Genomic DNA, 15,892 nt, shown 5'->3' with positions numbered 1-15,892 from the left:
GTAACTATTTTTAAAAGGCCCAGAAAGGCTCAGAATTTCCCAGATCACCTACTTGAGTTACCAGTGTTCCCATATTACTAAAGAAATCTGATAAAATGGTGCATTCAACTGATATAACAATTAAGTAATTGAAAAGGCCAGTTTCTAAACTCATTCTTCAAGTTGTCTCTGACAGCTTTAAGTGGAGAAAGATTCACGCAGTAGGAGTTCGTAATTGCTCTATTTTATCTTTTACATTGAATCAGGTATTCCATAATTTAGTCTACTCATTGTTTTCACTGGAATTTGCTCAATGATTTTACAAACAAACATCTGATCTCACCCAAATCCTCTTCTCCATGAAACCATTCTATGGGAGGAACAACCTTGTCACCTAGAACCCATTGTCAGTGGGAAAGGACACCCAGTTAATTGTAGGCTATTAGTTTTCAAACCCAGACTGTGGAAAAAATTCTTATTTGCATTTTGCCCACCTCAACCCCAATACCTCACGTTTTCTTGAGACTCTATTGCTTACTACCCACTTCTGGTCTTACTCTTAGTCTGTAGACTTTTGTTTAAGCACAAAAAGGGAATTTAAGGAAAGATGTTGTGATATATTTTACAAGTAATGGAAAAGTTGAATATCTGGCCTGATAAAGGATGGAAACAAGTGCAGCTCAGGGACTCCAAGAGCAGGAGTTTTTATCACTTCATCCTTGTGCTCTACCACTAAAATGACAGCCCTGTATTCTCAATTCTTGCATTTATCAGTTCATATTCTTTAAAAATAATTAAAGAAACCATGATAACTTTCGATCCAATTGTTTACCCAGACCAATAAATTAAAGCAAGGAAGGCAGGACTATTCAGTGCAAACATGGTTGTGAGAATTGCCCCCACTTCAACCATGCCCTGAACACACAATGTAGAAGGTAAAAACTATAGTACTACAGAATGTCTAAGGAATGTTTCAACCATCATGCTTAAGTAATAATAGAACACTATATAGTTGGTGCTCAATTCCTGGTGCCTGTTGTCATAATTTTACCAGGTTAAATCTTTCCAAAGAACTACCTTTTTAAATCTCAGCACCACCTGGACTATGCTGTTGATCGTTCTCATGCGATGATTTAAGACACAAAAACCTAGACTTTAGGAAATGAAATATTTGCCTATTGTGTGATTCTTAGCTCATTCATAAGACCAGACTACATGTCTCTGCATGGGAATAGGTTCCATCTGAAGGTGATGGAAATTTCCACTGCTAATCAGAGCAAAGGAAGCTGGTTAGATTACCTTCATATCTGGGATCAAGCCAAGAGACATTAATGCATCCATCTTCAGTATATGAGCTCAGATACCATCTCTACTTCATCCAGAAGAAGACATTACTGTTCCAGGATTGACATCTTTTCAGATTCTCCTTATTAAGGGTTCAGACAATCTTGGGTCTAGCCTCACCCAGGGTCACCTTGTTACCAGAGCAATGATATTCTTTATTAAATGACCATGGGTTTGATGTCATATGGGTTACAATGGTCACAGTAAAACTGAGTAAGATCAACATTAGGCCCCAGAGTCCTCCATCATTTCTATCCTAAAAGGAGAAACAGATAAAAGGCTTTCACCTTCATTATTTTCACCACTGATCTCTTCAGAAAATCCTTAAATATTACGAGCTGTCAAGCCTATGGCTGTGGATACAAGCTTTCCAAAATTCTAATTTTGCTTGAAAGCTCAAATTTTATTGTTGGTGGCAAATACAGTCAGTTGTTTTTCTTGAAGGTTCACTTCATTAATTTTCAAGAAAACGTCTGCCCGATACTCAAGTCTGAAAAACCACAGTCTTTCTGCCAGTCATTCTTTCAAGTATAAATGGTGTTCCACGTCAAAAGCAGCTAATTCAGTGCACAACTCAAATGGTTGTGCAAACATTTTCCTTTGAGACAACCACTGTATTAAGCTATGCAGGAGAAGTGCTTTGTGCACACTTTGTGTTACACAGAATTTTAAAAAGATATGCACTCAATCAACAAGATTTAATAAAAAATATAATTTTATTATAAATAAGGACTCCATTAAAGACATTTAGAAATGAAACTGGATTACAGAAATTTGTTGAGTGTGTGGCTGTAAAGAATTCAATCACTACTAGTACAGTTTGGGGACACTGCCTTGATCTATGCTGAGGCACCAGCAGTTTTACCAACCATTGTTTTATTTTGAAAATAATTTTGACCTTACAGTTTCAGGGACCTGTAGTGGTCTGTGAACTACACATTGAGAACCACTGATGTACAATATGATTCCAATTCTGTGTAAAAATACACTGAGATGACATAATAAACATCTGAAAGAATTTTCACTGACTTTCAATTGCAGGAGCCTGTTTTTGACTGATGCCACAGACTCTTACATATGGTGAATGTCTTTTCATGCCAATAATATAAAAGTACATCGCAGTTGTTTTTTTTTTTTTTTTTTGTGGTACGCGGGCCTCTCTCTGTTGTGGCCTCTCCCGTTGCGGAGCACAGGCCCCAGACGCGCAGGCTCAGCAGCCATAGCTCATGGGCCTAGCCGCTCCGCGCCATGTGGGATCTTCCCGGACCGAACCGGGGGACGAACCCGTGTCCCCTGCATTGGCAGGCGGACTCTCAACCACTGAGCCACCAGGGAAGCCCTACATTGCAGTTTTTAACAGTTGCATACTATTTTACTGTGTGGACATACCACCTATTGTTTAGCCAATTCTGTAGTGTTAGACATTTAAGTTGCTTCTTTTTCTCTCTTAGAAACACTGCTCAATTGATATTCCTCTGTATACAATTATTTGATTATTTCCATAGGCAAAAATATCCTACAAGTGCAATGTTTGGCTGAAAGGCAGGTGTACCTTTAAAGCTTCTTATATAGATTACCAAATTGCCTTCCAGATAAGTTGTGCCAGTATATTAGGCCAAACTGTCCATTTTCTATGTGCCCCCCTCCCAGGAGTCCCTGTCTCTATTTCTGCCACAGCCTACCATACACCTGTACCAAAATGAAGGTTTCATGAGAGGTGTCAGGAGAGCAGGCTGGGTTTGGAAAATTTCTGCAACTTCTCCCATTTTCTTCTTTCATTGCTTCACTGGCCAGGGGGCAGATGAAGGAAGATTTTCCTGCTCTTAAGTGAACTCAGAGGTGGGGGTGGGGTTCCCATAAAGGCCTCACCACTACCCCTCTTCTAAACAAAGGAGGACCTAGACCTCTAACCTGAGGGGGGAAAAATCACTTTGCACCAAGAGTCATTCTTTTTGTAACACTGCTCTTTCTCATCATTATAAACGGTGACTCAAAAAAAAGAAAAAAATGGAAAGAAAAAAAATGGTAACTCACTTCGGCATTGCTTGGTTGCCAGAACTGCCCAAGAAAGAGGGCTTTCTCTGTCAGAACCTGCACAAGATCATACAATCCTTCCTCTCTGTTGACCTATAGCCAAGATAGCAGATTTTGGTACATTTTTTGGTAAGCATCTCTTATCATCATTCCCTAACATTTCCTATAGCCATCGCCCTATTTCACTCTTCATCATCTCATGCTTGGTTTATAATTTCCTAATGAATGTCTCTACACCTAACCCCATCACAGCTCCAATCCATTTTTCACATTGCCACCAGATTATTTTTCCTTTTGCCAAAAATGCCCAGTAACTCCCAGAAAATGACAGGATCATATTTCAATCTTCAGCTTGGTGTTCAGGGTCTTCCCCAAACTTTTTTTGCCCTACATTTCCACCTTTATCTCCCATCACTTCTATTCCCATACTTTCCATTCCAGGCAAACTGGTTACCTTCCTGTCACTGGAACAGATTTCCTACCTCCGTGTCTTTCTTCAAGCCATTTCCTCTCCTGGAATGCCCTTCTGTGTTTTCTCATGCTGTCCTTCAGGGCCCACCTTAAGTGTGCCCTTCCTCCTTGAAGCATTCTAGCCACTTCTGCTTCATTTAAACAGATAGCATATATTTGACAATGAGCATATGCTCAGGTACTGTAATCTTTTTCTATTTATGTACCTTATCTCTCCAGCTAGATTTTAAATTCAAGCAAGAGAACAATTTTTTTTGTCAGTTGAAACATACAAGTTTATTAATGATACACAAATGAAGTCTTTGGTGAATAAATTCAAGTCAAAACAGATGATAGAAGTGTAGGCTATTCATGATGGACAGGTTCACTGTCAATTCACATAAAGGAACCAGTAAAAATATTTCCATTCAAGCAGCACGATTAAAGTCACAAATGTGTTTTCAGTACAAGAGGACTATTTATTTGGTATTCATAAAATTATTCAGCTTAAAGCTGGAGACTGTCACAGATAACATCACTCTGGATGATACATTATTCAAAACTGGCAGCTGAAAGGATCCCTCTACTATATAAGCAAGTGGAAAAGCAGTAACTTTCAATTTTCATTGCTTCCAGACTGCAAAACCAGACATTTCTTCAAGTCTCTGAGACACATAGCCAATCAGAATTTGTCCACTAGTTTTATAACTTTCACTTTCACCAAGAGGTCATGGTGATCTGCTAAGGCTCGAATTTTCTTAACACACACTCCAGATGTAGTGCATAAGTAAAAAAGGGAACCTTTATTGAACTCTCTGTAGTTGAATACTTCTGCTCTGAGATTGTCATAGATGATCTCAAATAGAGTCAGGGCATTAATAAGAATTTCTGATTCCACATAAGAATTGTAGAGGGAACTAAATGATGATGGCACTTGGGTACTGAGCAGTTTTTTTAACATATCTGGATTTTCAGCAAAATTCGAAAGTATTTTCAAAATCTCAACCTTGATTTTTCCACCTCCCTGAGATAACAAACGGAAAAAGTTTGCAATGGAATTGACAAGCAGGTGCTGGTAGTCATTAGTAATAGTCATGTTTGTTAAAAATTTTAGTCCAACTACCTGTACTGCTGAGTTCAGGTTAGAGGCCATGATGTCATCCATCACTTTATTCATGTATACCTGAAGCCGGCCCTGATTTTCATAATTCTCACTCAGGTTGTTCATGGCCATTAAGGCTTTTTCCTTAATGTGGGGATCAGTTTTGTTGATCATGTTTGCAATAATCGGGAGGCCTCCCAATTTGCGAATTGTGTCTTGGTTGCATGAATAATTGGCATTGTTGCTCAGAGTGAGCAAAGCTACCTGTTGGATGAAAGGATCATCCGATTTCTGAAGCAAAGCAAGGACTTTCCTGAGATCTCGAACACCCAGAATCTCATCAATTTCATAAGGAAAGGGGCGCTTCTGCATGGGAACGGGTCTCTTCCCTCTCCCTCTCTGCTGGGTCTCAGGCTCAGAGTCTGACTCCGATTCTGTGTCCGTCCACCCAGACTCCCCTTCTTCAGAATCAGGAACCTCTGCCAGGAAAGCCTGTCCTCCATTAGCGGAGGCTGCGGCAGCTGCCGCAGCCCCATCTCCAGGGCGGAAGCCCAGCCCCAATTCGTCTACTTCAACCTTATTTTTCTTGCCTTTGCCCTTGCCTCCAGTCCGGGACTTGGTTCCACCCTTAGCTCCACCTTTGGGTACAGCTCCAGTAGCTGACCCGGCCTTAGGTATAGCCCCAGTATGAGCCCCAGGGGTTGTTTTCTTGGCGGCTCCTGCTGTTCTAGAGGACCCTGAAGTCCCAGGAGCCTCTGCAGCCCCAGTAGGGGCTGCTGCCCCAGAAGGCACTGCAGCCCCAGAAGGTGCTGCTGCCCCAGAAGATGCTGTTGCCCCAGAAAGTGCTGCTACCACAGTAGGCGTTGCTGGTATGGAAGCCTCCACTGCCTCGGTAGGTGGTGCTGCCTCAGTAGGAGCTGGTGCCCCAGGAGCCTCTGCTGTGCCAGGGGCTTCTGCTAATTTAGGAGCCCCTGTCATTGTGGAGGTCTCTGAAGCCACGGGAGCCTCTGCCTCCCAGGGAGCTGGTGCCACTGTAGAAGCCACTGTGGCTTCTGATTCAGCTTTAGGCCCAACCCCGGCCCCTTCTGCCTCCTGGGCCTGACTTCCTGCCCCACTCTGAGCCTTGGCACTAGATGCAGCTGGGGCCACTGCTTCAGCTCCAGTCATGTCCAGAGCAGAGGTTTCATCCTGGACCCTGACCTCTGCCCCAGTGTGGACTGGGGTTGGAGGACCAAATCCTGGCCCAAGGTCAATTGTGAATCCAGCCCTTAGTCCAGCTCTAGCCCGGGCTCCAGTCCCGGCCACAGCCCTGGTCTTGGGCTTGGCCAGTCTCTTCTTCATCTGGTTTCTTCCCCTGGCATATTTGTAGACGCAGTACCAGGCACTGGCCCCAATCACTATCCCAGCGGCTACACAGCCAGCATCCCGAACACGGCTCATGATGCAGCTGGAATGATTCCCTGATCCAGGGTGTGGAGCTGGTGTGCCCAAGTGGGGTGCGTGCACGACAAGGTAAGGTGCTTCAGTTCAGGCTCGAAAGTTCTGCTGAGGTTGCAAACTAAGCAGGACCTGGGGTAAAGGATAAAAATGAGGCTTAGGGCTCTGGCTCACTTCATGCTTAACCAGGCCTACTTAAAGGAGAGTTTGGGAACATAATGCTTGGTGGGTGGACTAGTCCCCAGACACAAGTGTCCAGGCCTCTGTGTGCTGATTCAGGACCCTGGTTGTCTGATGTTTCCTACATCTTTATCCCTAGCCCTCACTGCCCAATGTAAACACATCTAATTTCCCAGCACCTAAATGGGGGATGAGAGGCCATATAGACTTCAGGAAAGCTGGTGGAGAACCAGAAAGAACCCCAGATTCTTCTCTGATTCCCTCACCCCCAGCCCAAAGGTCCCCAAATGATTCTCATACACGTACCAACCTGCTGGGAGCAGAAGCAATTTGCTCTTTTCCACCAGGCTTGTAGTTGTGCAGGGCCCAAAAGGCAGACAGACCTGTGGAGAGATCCCAGACAGGGGGTTTCGGGGGCCTTTGGTAGATGGATTCTCTTCTTTTCTTGATTTGAACCCTTGTGGGCAAGTTTCCCCCTCTCAGGGCTCCTCACTCCCTCCATATCCCTTCCTCCTCAAACCCTTATTTAAGAAGGCAAATGCCACACCCCTTTCGCTGCACCAAAAAGGACAGGCCCAGGGCAAGGGTTTCTTATAAGGAGGAAGAAGATGGGGGAAGAGGAGCCCCCGGCTCCAATTTCTGCTCTGGTTTCTGCCACACCATACCAGGGGTTCCAAGGCAGTTCCCAGCCCCCACACTGACCTCCAATGATTCAGGGCTGTTTCTCCTTTCTTCAGTTCAGTTAGAGCTCCATCCTAAGGACAGACTGAAGGGCAGAAATACAGATAGCAAGACGTTGGAGACCGAGAGCCCGACGGATGGAACGGACTGAAGACCAAAGTCCCCAATTGCCTTTCAGCATTCACATACCAGAATAACAAATGGTTCCACCTCTCAATTCCTTCAACTCTTCTCACCCCTCCCTTCGCACCCCAACCCCCGCCCCTGCGCAGACTCCCCAGGCAGTCAACCTCTCCTTCCCTTTGCCCCGCCCCCCCGTCCGCCATTTCTCCCGGACAGACGGCCACACCCCTTCTCCTGCACCGAAGCGGGAGGGGGCGGAGCGAGGGTGCACAGAAGGCTGGACGGGACGCGGGACTGGGGATTATGGCCAGACAATCTAGCGTCTCCTTCCTATGACCACCAGTCCTGCAGTCCCCAGCCCCCACGCCTAGCATCAGCGCACAACGGGTCCCCAGTGTCTGCCCTTTCGGTTTGAGGGTCATGATTTTCCACTGTTTCTCCGCTCTGGATTCCACCTCCCACACCCCATCGCAATCTCCTGTTAACCGCCATTTCTCCCGCCAGGGTACCCGAACTCCTTTTTCAGGACTGAGGAAACGGGGGTGAAGGGTTGTATGCGCCGGAGGTGTCTGGAAAGCAGCCTAGGACTTAGCACGGCGGTTTAATACCAGATTCTCTCAGGGCCTCCCCTCTTGTAAAGCCCAGAGTCAGACCGCCACCTCCCCTACAAAGGCTGTCACACCCATTTCCCAGCACCCCCAAAAGGCGTGGGGTCGGCCGGGGAAGAGGGGAGGGTGCGGGGGCGGTGGTCGGGAGAGGTATCTGCAAAGTGAGAGTGGGAGTGAATAAGCCGGATTGTTTACTAATTGCGTGCCCCTCCGATCACCCTTTCCCCAACCTCCCCACTGGCCTTATATGCGCTGCCACGTTTATTTCTCTTCCCTCCTCCTTTCAAAACAGGACGGGATGTGGGGTGCGGGGCCTGAGTGTCAAAAACAAAACCAAAAAAACACTGGCTGGGAGGGGAAGTAAGCGGATTCTCCACAAGTATATCAGCGTCTTTACGTTCCCCCCTCCCCCTCTTCCCGCCGCCCACCAAAATGAGCTGCGACTGAGCGCGGGGGTCTGGAGAGCCGGCCAGGGGCGGGCGAGGCGGAGACACCCGCGGCCTCAGACTCCCTCATCTCTGGGCTACCCCTATTCGGGGGTGCCAGGCCATGCCCACTCTCACACCCACCTGCCCGATCTGGGGGAATTTTCTCCTCCTCCTCCTCGCCTGGGTTAAACGCACGGCAGTGCGCAGCGCAATAGAGTTGGTACCCAGAGGAGGACGGAGGACGGCGGTCAGGGCTTTAAGTACCTTTGCCAACGTCAGCTCCTGGTCACGTGAGGGCTGCATCGCCAGTAAGCTTGGGTCCCCAACTTCCACTCCCACCAAGAGCAGGAGCCCCCTCCTTTACCCCCACTAGCACCTCACCCCACCACATCAGGTCCTGTCACTCATTTTTTTGTCTTTGTAGTCCCAGAGGCCACAAGTAGCCCCTTCTCCTTGTGTTAGAATTTGCCTTTCTCTGGTTACTGGGGAGGGGATGCATCTTCTTGGAGGGCTATTGACAATTTTTGCTTTTCTTGTTGGGGAATCGTCTCATCCTTTCTTGGGCAACTGGATACTCTCCCCTCACTCCACCTCCAATCCTCCATCCACTAGTGCCCACCATTTACCTTGCAGTTGGGCCCCTGCTCCAGTATAGGTAAGGGATAGGAATGGTAGTGGGGTCTTTACTTCTGTAATACGTCTCTGTTTTGTTTTTAAAGCTATCACCACTCTTTATTATTATAGTAAGAAAATACAACAAAACAAGAGCTCAGTGTGGGAAGCAGCAACAAAAGAAAAAGAGTAGGCATGTTGTAGAAAAAAGATTTCCCACTAATATTGGAAGACACCATTAATTTTAGTTAATTTTTACCACATAGAAGATTCTATTGTCCACATAGGAAATAGTTTTCAAAACATGCTAAGGTATTTGAATATCTAAAAATGGAATTTTTCTCAACAAGATAAGCATGTTTCCATACGATCTGTAAATTGATCCATGGAGAGATGTTCAGTTGTCTGATCTTATTTATTTTGGACAAATAATATCCTACTTTTTCTCCTTCTGGGACAGCTTTTAAGTTGGGTAAATAAATGATGCTGTCTTGTTCTCTTAGAGAAACACATTTATTTAATGTTCCCAAACCAGTGCTGACTGCTGTGTGAACCTCTTGTAATTTGATGGCTGTAACCATGACAGTTTTGAACACCTGTCCATGGATTAGGTTCCAGTTTTGTGATTCAGCTCTGGGCAAAAGGAAGAACTATTAGACGAAGGAAATGATGGATATGAGGGATGCAGAGATGGTCAAATCCTTCCAGTCCTGTCAAGAGGGGAGGGAGGAAGGTGCTTGCCCTCCCACCTCTCCTATATTCCAGAACCTCTCATCCCCTGCATTCTGGCACCTGACTCTGTTGTTCATCCTAAAAGTATACATGGACAGTGACCAGGGTGGTAAATGCCATCTTTACTCAGGTGACCAATTTGAGTAAATGCATTTGGCTTCTTCCCTCACTCCCTCCCTCAAAGTCCCACAGTGGTAACTTAGGGATGCAGAGAAGGGATTGCTGTTCCCACCTACCCCTGCAGCTGCAGGTTTCCACAAAGATTGCTGGGGGAAGCACCCAGGCCTGCCTGCCCTGCTCTGCCCTTATTCATGGTGTGGCCAAGTTAACCTTGTTCCTGATGCTGTCTGCTGCTACCACCTGGCCTGCAGCCTGTTGACCTCTCCTCTGGCCTCCTCACCTCAGGGCACCCAGGGAGAACCCAGCCTTGCTGCAGGGTCACTGCCCGAGGCCCACACCCACTTTGATACTTCCTTAGCCAAATGTATACCTGGGCCCCAGGGTCTCTCCCCACTGACGATACTGATTAACCTAGAGTAGGCATTCTCAACTGGCTACCTCTCTGTTCTACATGAAATTGTATGCAAGGTTTTGTTTTTGAGTGTATGTGTGATTAAGTGCATTTTTTTGGGGAAAGGGGAATAAAGGTCATTGACCTCATCAGTTTCTCAAGGGGTCTAGGATCCCTGCCCTAGATATTAAGAACCAATACAATGGCCTAGAGAGTGTGTGTTATATAAAATAGTCCATTTCTGGTAATGAAAGTAATATATATATTAGTGGTTAAAAATATTCAAAACAATAAGGAAATGTATAAAGCATGCAGGGAAAGAGCTCCATGATATCTTTTCCATTGCTAGTCACTGCTAAAGATTTCCAACTTTCTTTTTATGCACATATTAGTAAGTGCATTTGTGGTTATTAATCAAGTTCTGAATTGAACAACAATAAACAAATAATAAGCATTTAGAATTTGTATTGTAATTGCAGTAAATCTGCAGATTAATTTGAGGAACATTAGCATCTTAAAATTGAGACTTCCCCTCCAGGAATATGATATATTTCCATTTTGCTCAGATCTATTTTTATGTTTGTTAATCAAATTTTGTAAGTTTCTTCAACTAAATAATTCCTATTACTTGTTAGGTTTTTCCTAGGTATTAGTAGTTTATGTTGCTGAAATGCTATTCCTTTCTCCAATTGTAATTTCTTATAGGTGATTTTCTGCTTAAGGAAAGTGTTCTACTATTATATATTTATTTTGTATCCGCCAATTTCTGTGATCTGTCTGATTAATTTCAATTGTTTTCAAGTGATACTTTTGGTTTTTCCAGGTATGTATATATAACCATCTTCAAATGATGATTTTTTACATTTCTTCCTTTCCAATATTTATAACTTTTTTCCTTTTTTTTTCTGCATGTGTTATATTGACCAGAACTATGTTGAACAATGGTGGTGCTTGAGAACCTCTTGTTCTTGTTCTTGAAGAAAATGGGAATACCTCTTATGAAGTTTCATCATTTAGTGTAACTTTTGCTGTTTCTGATATATTTTATCTGTTTTTCAAGGTTATTTTTATTTATGTTTACCAGTACTGCACAAAAAGTAGTAGAAGGAAATAATATCAGTGAGTAGAGGTAAGTCACAAGTTCTGTGGTCTTGGTAGCCCACAAAGAGTGAGGAATCTGCTAGGTCAAAAGAGCCTCTTATATAGTCTTCATCAGACTAAGGCTATTTTCTTTTATACTTAATTTAATTTAACCAATAATAATTCATTAAATTATAAATATATAATTCCTTACTGCACAGGCAAAGTTTCCACTATTCCTATTTTACTAATAGTTTGTTTTTTTTTTAATTTAGGACTGGCTGACTCAGTTTATCAAGTGCTTTAATTGTAAGATTTATTTTCTCCTTCAGTTTGCTGTTGCAATGAATGATGTAGATAAACCAGTCTTCCTTTCACTCTAGTCTCCTTAACTCCTCAAACTCCCCACCCACTTAACTCCTCAAACTCCCCTTAACTCCTCAAACTCCCCACCCACTTCCCCTAGTTTAGAGTAAATGCAAATGTCCTCACTACAACTGACTAGGCCCTACTCTCTTCAATCTTATTACCTTTCTGCCTCATCTTCTACTGCTCTGTCTCTAGCTCAGCGATCCTGGCTTCCTTGATGTTCCTGGAACATACTGGGCTTGTTACCTTCACAGAGCCTTTGCATTTGCTTGTCCTCCTGCCTGGGATATTCTTCCCCCAGATATCACCACACTTAGATCCTTCACTAACTTCAGATCTTTACTGAAAGGTCACCTTTCTAGTGATGCCTTCTCTGGCCACCCTATCTGAAAGTTTAACCCATCTCGACTTTTCATATCTCCTTGCTTTAAAATATTTTAGTATGTATCACTAACAGTATATATATATATATATATATATATATATATAGTTTATTTACTTGTTTATTGTTTATCTCTCTCACTACAATGTAAGGGCCACATGATTTAGAGATTTAGGTCTGTTTTATTCACCCTTGTAACCACAGCATGGAGAACAATGCATGGTATGTAGTAGGTGCTCGGTAAATATGTTGAACAAATGAATAAATAAAGAAATGGCTTTCCAACATTGCACTTACAACGACTCTCTTGCAGTCCAGAAATAAAGCCAGTTGGCTTTGCTGCATTAGCAGATTTTTTAACTCTCAACTAAATGATTAGCTAAGTCAGGGCCTTGTCACGTGACAAGATGTGGAAGACATTAATTAAGATTGCTTTGAGTGGCATGTATAAAACTCATTATGCAGTGAGAATGATTGTTTATGAAACATGCCTTTTAAAAAAATAATCTTTTTTTTTAAATGAAAATAGTTCTATCATTATTTTGCCATAATAAAATTTGGGCAAAAAAAAGAAACAGAATAGTGCTAACAAGAAAATCACAGGGCTTCCCTGGTGGCACAGTGGTTGAGAATCTGCCTGCCAATGCAGGGGACACGGGTTCGAGCCCTGGTCTGGGAAGATCCCACGTGCCACGGAGCAACTGGGCCCGTGAGCCGCAATTACTGAGCCTGCGTGTCTGGAGCCTGTGCTCCACAACAACAGAGGCCGCGATAGTGAGAGGCCCGCGCACTGCGATGAAGAGTGGCCCCCGCTTGCCACAACTAGAGAAAGCCCACGCACAGAAACGAAGACCCAACACAACCATAAATAAATAAATAAATAAAAGAAAATAACAAATCCATTCCTACTCTCTGCTTCTTTTCCTGACACCCCTTCCACCATCCCCATTTACAGGTATTTTCAGGACTGCAGAGGTGAACATTAAGGATTCCAAAGAAAAAAGGTGGAGGGAGCACGGAAAAGGACGAGGCCATTCCCCAGAGAAGCAGCAGAATTGGCCAGTAGCCCAGGAGAAAATACTGCCCCTTCCAATAATCAAAGACAACACGTTTGTTGGATGTGCAAAGACTAGAAAGAGCAACAGTGTCCTGTGTGGTAATGGTGGTGGGGGGGGGGGTTGGGAGGGGGTGGGTCACCCTCTGCTTTGCCAATAATAGGAGGGGAAATTTGGGACCCCGAACTCACCAGTGACGTAACTTCATGTGACTAGGAGCCTGTGTGCTGGTCTGTCCAGATAGCGGTTCTTGCTCAGGTAACCAGCTCCCAATTTCTTTTGAGGTGGCGTGGCTGTGGGCAAGGAAGGAAGAGGACAAGAGGAAACCCGTCCTGATTCCTGCCGGTCACGGTGAGGGTGGGTATTGATTGGAGACTCTTGGAGTGAGGGTGGAGGGTAGCAGCACGACTTTCGAGTTTGGAGGCGCTTCTCTATTTCCCCGCGGAGACACCCGAACCCAGCCCCTTTTTCGTGTTGTGCCTTGTAAAAGGCAGCTGAAATGGTTGGCGTGGGTGACTCGAGCGGGCGGAACGGAGGGGAGGAGGCGGTTATCGGGGAGTGGAGCGATGGGGGACTGTGAGGTGAGAGACAGGCCTGACCACCTGGACGGAGAAGGAAAGGTCCGGGTTTGAACCCACGTTCGGATGTTGGTGCGTTCACCGCATTCACCAGAGCAGAGTCCTCATTGTCTCCTGTTTGTTCCTGTCTGGTTCTGGCTTTGGTCTGTCCCTGTCTGCTGGTCCATCTATCAGTGGGTTGATGATGCAAAAGAAAAAGAAGCTCAACGCCTCATTTCCTTCTTCCTTCCTCCGCCCCGAGCACCCCCGCCCCCTTGACTGCAGTTTCAGACTCCTGCGTCCCAGCGGCTCTCACTAGCCTGAGAGAGAGTCCCCTGAGATCCTCGCTCCAGCTGCAGCATGGGCCGCGCTCAGAATTTGGGCTTGATGGCAACAGGCCTGGTGGTCGGGGCTGGCTCCTGGTACTACATATACCGACTGACGTTGGGAGAGCAGAATAAGAAGAGGCCAGCTGATGCAAAAGACATTAATCCTGCCTACAAAAAGTTTAGAAAATACAGAAAACTGTAAGGAAGAAAATAAAAATAAGCCACCAACTACTATTCCTTGTCTTTCTATCTTTGTAAGAATGTGGATGTGTTTAACATTACTGCAATTACACTGTTTATGATATCCTGGAATTATTTTTTTCAGGTTACATTGCAGGGTATGCCTTTTATTAGTTAATGAAAATGCTTCATAAAGTCTTTTAACAGATTGTTTCATAATAACAGCATAATCATAATCTTCTCCTTTTGTTGGCCTTTCAGATGGGAAAGAAATATTAGATATCTTGATTTTCTGAAAAAATAACCGTATATAGAGAAAATCTACATAGACTTACAAGAGGATGTCTTTCCACACTAGTTATAGCTGTGATAGCCATCATCCCAGATTCCAGAATGACCAGTTAGGCAGCTTCTGCTTGGCATAGAGAGCATAGGAATTTGGTGAGCCTGGGAGCCCTGGGTAGGATCCAGACTTCCAGGGGCATCATATGGCCAGCAGCTTTGAGTTCCTTCTCTTTTCTTTGGGCTGTCAGGGAGCAGGCCAGTGGTCTTATCTATTCAAGGGACTCAGAGACCTCTCCCTTTTTCCATTGAGTGAGGGAAGGGATTTCTTTTTAGTGTTAGGGAAATCCTTCACTCCCTGAACTTCATTTTTCACAATGGATTTGGGGTATGGAGGAAATAAAATCTGGGAAGTCCTGCCACAAACTTTCTCTGAGGCAAGGAAGTACAGAACTGGCTGGACTGAGAAAGGGAAAGCAGAGAACACAGACAGCCGTAGAGATGAAACATAAATTAATAGCCTTGTGTCTTAAGTGGAGTTCCCTAGAAGCAGAGCCTGCCATGGGGATTCTTCTGAAAGTAGTTTATTGAGGGAGTGTTCTCAGATGAAACGTGCATGGAGATGAGGAGAGCAGGATAGGACAGGGGAAGAACCTAGGCATAGCTGTAGTTCAGCTGAAGTGTAACTTCAGCTTGAGCCCAGGGCAGATCTGGGATGTGAAGGACGCCAGAGAACTGATCCATTGTGAGACAAAGGAGCCAGGCTTTTGTATCCACTGACCGAAAGCCTTGGTGTATGGGTGAGTTGGAGTGAGAGAAAAGGGGTTTTAGCTCCAAGGTATCCTCTGGCAAGGGTGTGACTGTGAATCTTTAGCAACCAATGTTCATAGCAGCTTAGGGGGATGGATGTACTAGCCCAGTAAGTGGAATCTGGACAGGGCATCAGTAGTGTCTACTAATTCTACTATAACCAGCCAATCTGCATTATTTTTTTATAAACCTATCATTGTTATTGTATAATATTATTTTTTTCCTTAATTTTTAAAAAAAGTTTTGAATTTTATTTTATTTATTTTTTTAATAAAGCAGGTTCTTATTAGTCGTCAATTTTATACACATCAGTGTATACATGTCAATCTCAATCCCCCAATTCAACCATTCTGCATTCTTGTGATGAAAATGTGCTTCCTATTCATGTGATCTTCCCATCAGGAAGCCTTAACTTCAGCATTACTAGCTGTGGAGTTATTTCATGGGTGCGGTCTATCAGGAAATGCCCAGCTTCTCCATAAACAAAACAAAAAGAGGAGAGTGCTCGTACTTCTCTAATCTTCTAGTGGTTGTCTCAGAAACACTCTCCCTCAGAGGCTAATTTTCTCTCTACAACCTGAGTAAGAATCAAATCTCCTCCTTCAATGTACAGATTTTGGAGGGGCG

The 15,892-nt window shown here is 44.4% G+C and overlaps 1 protein-coding gene across 4 annotated transcripts; it reads right to left on the bottom strand.

Moving 5' to 3' along the window:
• Positions 1 to 4,059: 4,059 nt before the first annotated feature.
• Positions 4,060 to 13,852, bottom strand: ARMCX2 (armadillo repeat containing X-linked 2). Of its 4 annotated transcripts, none has more exons than XM_022580739.3 (4): positions 13,299 to 13,852; positions 7,229 to 7,292; positions 6,837 to 6,909; positions 4,060 to 6,478 (listed from the first exon to the last, which is right to left on the bottom strand). In XM_022580739.3, exon 4 carries the CDS (start codon positions 6,347 to 6,349, stop codon positions 4,490 to 4,492), a length of 1,860 nt encoding a protein of 619 aa, XP_022436447.2. In that variant the 5' UTR covers positions 6,350 to 6,478; positions 6,837 to 6,909; positions 7,229 to 7,292; positions 13,299 to 13,852; the 3' UTR covers positions 4,060 to 4,489. The 4 variants fall into 4 exon arrangements, with proteins under 4 accessions (XP_022436447.2, XP_030617292.2, XP_089760395.1 ...); XM_030761432.2 differs by lacking the exon at positions 13,299 to 13,852 and adding an exon at positions 8,508 to 10,262 and having other exon boundaries at positions 6,833 to 6,909; positions 7,229 to 8,252; XM_089904269.1 differs by lacking the exon at positions 13,299 to 13,852 and adding an exon at positions 8,508 to 10,262 and having other exon boundaries at positions 7,229 to 8,252.
• Positions 13,853 to 15,892: the final 2,040 nt, after the last annotated feature.

The sequence above is a fragment of the Delphinapterus leucas genome, chromosome X (assembly GCF_059928025.1).
Source record: "Delphinapterus leucas isolate spDelLeu-1000000601 "Yukka" chromosome X, BTC_Dleu_Yukka2, whole genome shotgun sequence".
Classification (NCBI taxonomy): domain Eukaryota; kingdom Metazoa; phylum Chordata; class Mammalia; order Artiodactyla; family Monodontidae; genus Delphinapterus; species Delphinapterus leucas.
The sequence above is the reverse complement of the archived record's forward strand: the minus strand, read 5'-3'. Positions and strand labels throughout refer to the sequence as shown.

Excerpts from the sequence above, each read along its gene's own strand:
- ARMCX2 (XM_022580739.3), bottom strand. The coding sequence starts at position 6,349 with ATGAGCCGTGTTCGGGATGCTGGCTGTGTAGCCGCTGGGATAGTGATT.